General features: G+C 34.1%; 1 protein-coding gene across 1 annotated transcript; it reads right to left on the bottom strand.

Annotated features, from left to right (window-relative positions):
• Positions 1–6483: 6483 nt before the first annotated feature.
• Positions 6484–7357, bottom strand: LOC122004086 (snake venom metalloprotease inhibitor 02D01-like). The gene has a single exon (XM_042559016.1). It carries the CDS (start codon positions 7079–7081, stop codon positions 6656–6658), a length of 426 nt encoding a protein of 141 aa, XP_042414950.1. The 5' UTR covers positions 7082–7357; the 3' UTR covers positions 6484–6655.
• Between the last annotated feature and the right edge of the window lie 323 nt (positions 7358–7680).

Raw genomic sequence — 7680 nt, 5'->3', positions numbered from 1 at the left:
CGAAAATATGTTAAACAAATTTGAAATTGATAATCCAGTTATCTAATTTTTATAATCTAATTAATATTGGAGATGATTGACATGGTCCTATAAAAATTTTCTATTAGTCACTGGGACAAATCCGAGAAGCACAAGCAACGGGGGTGCGACTGGTCGCACCCCCTGAAATAAAAAATATATATATTTTTTGAATGCTCTCACCACCATTTTGGCCGCCCAATTAATCACCAAACTGTGGAAAGCCCTCACTGACTCGCTGCCCCACCACGCAGTGACATGGTCATTGTCGAGTGCCCAAATCCTCATCGTCAGCAATAGCCAGGATCATCAACAACCCTCAACCACCTAATGTTGCTGGTACCACTGGCTGCAATCGAGGATGACATTATGGCTGCATTTGGTAGCCTGTAATCTACCATGTAATGTAATCCATATTACATTACAAAGTCGATTATTTTGTTTGGTTTGATTTAAAACTTGTAATGTAATGTAATGTAATCTGGATTACAAAAGGTAGTGAAGATTTGTAATCTGGATTACAAAGCAAATGCTATGTAATCCGATTACATTACGAGGTCATTGTTTCACTAAAGTTTAAATGCCGAATATACCCCTAGTCTGTTGTCGACCGCCGCCCGCCACCGGTCGCCGACCTTCGTCGCCGGTCACCGGTCGCCGGTGACGGCGGTAGCTGATTGCCGATGGCTACCGCAAACTCCGACAGAGGTGTGGCGACTGCCGATAGAGGTCATAGGATATTTTTGTCATTTTATAATAATATGAATTACATTCCTTATAAAAAATAATGGATACCAAACAAAAGAATGTAATCATCTTTGTAATCAAAGATTACATACATTACATTACCAAACGTAGTAATGTAATCAAGATTACATTACATTACATTACAAATTTGATTACATTACAAGCTAGATTACATTACACCCAACCAAACGTAGTCTATAGCTCCACCTGCGAGGGGTTGTGTACCAATGAGACCTGTTCAGTTCATGCACTCACCGACCACCGCTACCTTGCAGTCGTGTACATCACTGCTTTCCAAAAATATTTCTTTTATTCCGTCTTGTACATTGATATTTAGTTAATTGTGTTTGCTACTAAACTAAAAAATTCTAACATTCTAAAGCTTTGAGTAATTATACAACTATGCATGATTTCCCCCCTCAAATTCAACTACTTACACTTCTATTATGCAATTAAGCAATAAGTATGTGAGTCTTATCTATGATATTAAATAGTTTTATGGTTTTTCAATATTTAAGTTTGGATTGTTAATTTTTTTTTATTTATTTATATTAGGAAATCATTATACGTACAACGTATATATATTTTTTTTAAAAAAAACTCTAGAACCGGAAGAACAAAATATCGGAGAGGTTAGAGTTGAAGAATTTATTTTTTTCACAATTATTAGTAGATCATGAAATAAGGTTTCCAATTTGTGCTTATAATGCTAACATTAGGGATCAAATTTGAATGATATATTTGTAAAAAGGTTCATGTCAACCTTTAGGTTATGAATTTCCAAAATAAAAATGTGGAGTAAGCCAATTTAAATGGTTCAATCATTTATGCTTTAAATAATTTGGTCAGGAATATATTATAGACAAAGATGCATGGATTGTTATCTCTTTAAGATAACTAAGGGAAAACATGTAGGAGGAGAAACTTTTGAAGGATTCACAAATTGAAAGTGTAAAAATAGATTAAATATTCATATTGGCCAACATGATAGTAAATATCATAAAGCACGAATGAATTGTGATGGTTTGATGAATCAAGATAAGTACATTCAATCAATTTTGAACAAATAGTCAAAGGAAATGCTGAATGATTATAGTATCTATCTCAATGTTTCGATTGATTGTATTAGAGTTTTGTTGCAACAAGAGAATTTATTTCGGGGTCATAATGAGACTAAAAGTTCTCTTAATCTAGGTAACTTAGCTTTCTTATTAAACTAGAGTTTTTAAGTACTTATAATGAAGAAATTAATTATGTGAAATTGAAAACGCTCCTAAAAATTACAAGTTAACATCACCTAGTATTCAAAAGGATATAATTAGCGCTTGTGTAATTGAAACGATTAATATTATTATCTGAAATATTGGTGATTCAATATTATTCTCTATTTTAGTTGATCAATCTTGTGATGTGTCAATAAAGGAGTAATATCAGTTGTTTTACTATGTGAATAGTAGTGCCCATATAAATGATCATATTATTGGAATTGAACATGCTACCACAATGCTTTCACTTAAAGTTATCATTGATAAGATGTTCTCTAACTATAATTTAAGCCAATTAAGTTAAGAGAATAGTGTTTTGATGGAGCAAATAATGTGCAAGGTAAATTTAATAAAAAAACACTCATTTTAAAGGAGAACCCATATGTATTTTACATATATTGTTTTGTCCATCAACTTCAATTATCTCTTACAGTTGTGGCCAAGAGCAATCTTCCAATTTCTAATTTCTTTCATATTATTAGTGATGTGGCAAATATTATTAGATCATCTTGCAAATATTATGATCTTCTTAAGGTGAAATATTCAGATTTTATTGTTGAAACATCGAAGAGTAATGAAATTTCAAGTGATCAGGGACTTAATCAATAAACTATCCTTCCGTATTGGGGATACACGTTGGGAGTCACATTATAATTCTTTGATTAACTTGATTTTTATGTTCTCTATTGTCAGTGATGTGCTTGAAATGATTTTAAAAAACTTAGGCATTTAATTTATTAGAGTAAATACTTTTATTTGATTTTGTATTCAATCTACACTTATCAAACATGTCTTAGTGACTTCAAGTGAATTGTCGACAATATTACAAAAGAATAATCATAATATTGTGAATGAAATGGATTTAGTACAAATATACAAACACCGACTCTAAAATATGAGAGATGATGGTTGGGATTAGGGGTGAGCATTCGGTTAATTCAGTTCATAAATTAATTGAATTAATCAAAAATCAATTTATTATTGGCTAACCGAGTCGAATCAAAATTTTACTAAAACCAAATTAATTGAATCGATTATTTCGCTTAATACCAAATTAATTGAATTTTTTAAAAAATAATAAAATAAATTTATACAAAAATAATATCAAATTAACTCAATGCATGCTTACCCCTAGTTGGAATCCATTTTTAGAAAAGGTTCACCATTTTTATCAATAACATTACATTAATGTTCTAAAAATGGATGATATGTTAATACATCAGGGACATCACGTGGTCGTCCCTATCATAATCCACCAGAAGTGTCAAATTTATATCACTATTGTGTTAATTTATTCTATGGTGCTATTGATATGCAACTTAGTTAAATGATTGTTTCTCATAGACAAATACATATTTCTTTATATAGCTTGTTTGTGCCCATAAAACTCATTTTTATCTTTTGACAATAAACAATTGATACAACTGGCTGAGTTTTATTCATAAGATTTCTTAAGATTCGATATCCTTATGATCAACTTGAAACTTATATATGTCGTACATGTTCTAACAAAGCATTTCAAGAATCAAAAGACTTTGGTGATTTTTCAAAGAAAAGTGGGGTGTATTTGTTGGTTTATAAGCTTTTGACATTGACATTAATTTTACCAGTTGCTACAACGATGATAGCTAAAGTGTTTTCTACAATGATAATTGTGATTGTGAAAGAAAGATTATGCAATCGAATGAGTGATGATTGGATAAATGATAGCCTTATTATCTATATAGGTAAAAAATATATTGTACAAAGATTTCAAAATACGAAGACTCAAAAAGAACAATTGTAATTACACTCGAAAAGAATAATTGTAATTACGCTCGAAAAGAACAATTGTAAGGTAATTATTTTGTGATGTTTTATGATTATAATTTTTTTATTTTATTAATTATATTATTTATTGTCAACACTCAACTAAAATCCTAGCTCCACTCCTTATGTTATTCTCTTTTGCTTATTCCTCCCTATCTTCTCTTCTCTAATTTTTCTCAAAAGCAACAATATTCCTTTTATGTTTTCCGGTAAACAACCTTTTACAAGAAACTCTTTTTCTTCTTTGTCCAACCACAATAACAACAAGAGAAGTAAGTTCTTCTTTCATGTTTTATTAATTGAAGGAAAGCTATAAAGTATAAATTTTTTATTAGATTGCTAATTAGGATAGTTATTTAGAAAAGAATGGAAATATCATATGTAGAAATGCAAATTATATGAGAAAGCAATATCATAAATAATTCTTTGACTTTGTGTTATAGATAAGCTTTGAGATCAATCTATTTCAACTAAAATCAAGAGCTAAGGTTAAATTTTTTGTATTTAATTTGTTTTCAACTCCTTAAATAAAAAAGAAAATATAATTTTTTATTATAAATTTTCAAAATTTTGAAAATCACCTCTCCTTATTGAAAATCCTGGCTATGCTAATGCAAGTGGCTCCTGATGCAGAGACTTAGCATCAGGAGCAGTTCAAGCATTGAGGCTTAAAATGTCTAGCATGAGAATCAAATCCTTATTGTATGGGAGAACATCCTGTCTCTTATCATCGTATTGTGCATATGCTCTCTACTTTTTAGAAGCTCAGGCACTTTTGATGATGGGACAGAAGTTATAAAAAGAAGTCAACAATAAGTACTAGATTTCATAAGTGTAACTAAATCCTAAGTGTACATATATCACTCCTAAGTGTAACTATATCAGTACTAAATTTCCTAATTCCAATCCTAAATGCTAACTTCCTATCAAAATTCGACATAGGCATACTATAAATGATGAAAATTAGAGTTAACATGTTTTAATTATGTTATAAATTGTATTCAATCATTTAAGTGTGAATGAAGGCCATTAAAATGGGAAGCTCTCATTGAAAATCTAAATCATTTTTAGTCCAATCAACTCGACTAAAATCCCTAAGGTAGTCCACTAAATGTTAAAATGTTTAATAGCCTAATTTTTTAAAAAAATATTTAAAAATCATACAAAATGTAATATTAATAAAAAAAAACTATGTATATATAGATAGTTAGGTATTCTAAATGTAAGTGTAAAAAATATATATTTAATATAAATTTCTTATATTTTAGAATTTTAGTACCAAATAATTTAAAAAAATTGAGTTATATGAATTTCTACTATGAATAAATTGTCTTTTGTATTATTTTTAAATAGTACTAATGTCAGCGAATTAAATATTTAAGAATTATTGATAGTCAGTGTCCACTTATATTCTAAATATACCCATTATATATGAATCATGAAAATACCTAATATGTCCCCACGGAGTTTGGAGTTTGCTGATATGATAAGTAGATGACAAATTTATCTAATGAGCAAAGGGTTGAATTCTAGGGCTCTTACACCTTTGACACAACTCATTCTCTCATCCATCTTATCTCTTAGTCATTGATATGACTATGGAGGGAGACCTACCTGACACGGGGTCAAATGTCAAGGTAAAGGTCAAAGTCAAGATGATCAACGTCCGAATGCCAAAGGGTCGAACGGAGGACAATGACAATGACAATGATCTGTCGGACAGTTAGGCCCCGACCAACAAGAGACATATCCGAGCAGACCTCCAGTCTAGCTCAGGATGAAGTGTAAGACAGCCGACGCTCGAGATGAGGCAGTAGGACATTGAGGGAGGTCGAGTAGTTTGTCCGAACGGGGGAAGGCAGGTGCTATAAAGCCATCGCATAGAAGAATCATTGAGATCGATAGAGCGGAGGGGTCTCGGCCGAGCGAGTACCTCGCTCGGAGCGGAATCCTGGCTGAGCGGCTACCCCGCTCGGCCCAGCAACGAAACCACTGTAGTATCTCTCGACATCCTTTTGGAAGGTAGTGTCGCTGACACGAGACATGGTCGACAGGCGGATCGTACGGCGGAAGCTTCTATTGTCTTGTCAAGGATATGCATGTCCTGTTAAGGTATGATGTCAGAGGTACTTTCCTGATAGGCTCTTTCGTGGGACACATTAGAGAGCGTGCCCATGCCTCACGAAGTGCGCACGTCGCTTACCAGGATTCTATATAAAGGGGGTCCTTCACCGGCAAAGGTATGCGTTGTCTAGTGTTTGCGCATAGTTCTACAGTTGCTCCACTTTTCTCTATATTCCGATGACTGACTTGAGCGTCGGAAGGCCAACGCGAGGGACCCCTTCCCTGGCTTGACACTGATGTTACTTGTTTTGCATAGCGGTGTGAAGTCCACAGCCGATCAGCGAAGCCGCCACATCTCCATCTTTACAGCTCCACGTTTTTAGACAGAATCAGTCACCATGTTAGGGCGAGCATAATCACTTTTTTTTTTTTGCCCAATAAAAATGCCTAATATATAATTAATATCTTAATAAATAGTTTTATAAGGTAAAAAATAGATATCCTTAAAAAATATTTTTTTTTAAAGAATTTACAATAGAAACTTGTCTAGTAGCTTAACAAATTCCTCCATTAAACTTTCTACAACAAAGTAAATCCTTATCGAAGGATAAAATTATCAACAAATAAATTCATGCACAATTTCTTGCTGTTTTCGCTTATTACAATTCGATGAAGAATAATTGATCATGCCCAATATTTCAAGCCGATCAAGAAGCACAACGAAATTCATGCACGTACCGTAATTTAAAGTGTCAGTCATTCTCCGGAATGGCGACCAGCACCGGCCTCCAGGCCCGCCGGAGCAGCCGGCACCGGAGACCCACCGAAGACCCGAACCTCCACCCTCTTCTGCCACCGCGGGCCATGCCTTCTTCTGCTCTCGTCCTCTCAGCGCCGCCACCGCAGCCGCCTTCGTCTCCTCCTCCTCCTCCTTCCGACTCGAAAAACAAATCCACCAGCCTCTGTTTCAGCTCTTCCGAGTTCCGACGCTCGTCCGCGCCGACCATGCGGTCGGCTCCGTGTAGCATCCGTCGGAACTTGCTGAACTCGTGAGGCTTCTTCCGCCGCCTGCGACGCCGTCGGATCAGGGTAGAACATTTGCCGCCGCCGCCGCCGCCGCCGCCGCCGCCGGTGGCACAATGCGCTACCAGTAGCTTGATCTTCTGCAAAAATCTCATTTTTTTTTTCCTTCTTCTTATTCTTGTTCTTGCAAAATAAGAAAACACCAAGGATCGTCGACAGCGAACTGGAAGTGGAAGGAAAAGAAGGCATCTATCTATCTATATCTATTGCAAGTTGCAACTTTTTCGAAAAACAGAGGGCAACGCCGCTTTTTCGAAAAAGAGGATGAGGGGAGGAGTCAGAAGTTCCAAGGCAACGAATCTACTGGAGTTAGTGGGGAGGCCGCTTTGTCGTGTTGTGAGATTGAATGATCTCGCCGGACCAACATTAGATTCTGATTGTCGGTCGTTTAGGATTTTATGCGGATCAAATCATAGTTTGTTTTGGGAAAAAGAAAACCTTTTTTTTTTTAAATCCTGGCATTAAAAATCCCATAAGGATTGTTGCCATAAATTAAAAGGAAAACATAAAAATTGAATTTTTTTAAATAAATAAAATATAAAACGTTATTATAGCAACTAAGTACAACTACTTAATTAACTTAACTGTTATCATGGTTTTAAAATGATTTTGACCAATATAAAATGATTTTAATAAAACTTTAATAATTTTAATCTTGTTGACAAAAAGTATTTTAATATAATAAAATTTAAAT

The sequence above is a fragment of the Zingiber officinale genome, chromosome 7B, assembly GCF_018446385.1.
Source record: "Zingiber officinale cultivar Zhangliang chromosome 7B, Zo_v1.1, whole genome shotgun sequence".
Taxonomy (NCBI): domain Eukaryota; kingdom Viridiplantae; phylum Streptophyta; class Magnoliopsida; order Zingiberales; family Zingiberaceae; genus Zingiber; species Zingiber officinale.
The sequence above is the reverse complement of the archived record's forward strand: the minus strand, read 5'-3'. Positions and strand labels throughout refer to the sequence as shown.

Coding starts and splice junctions, on each gene's coding strand:
- LOC122004086 (XM_042559016.1), bottom strand. CDS start 7,081: ATGAGATTTTTGCAGAAGATCAAGCTACTGGTAGCGCATTGTGCCACC.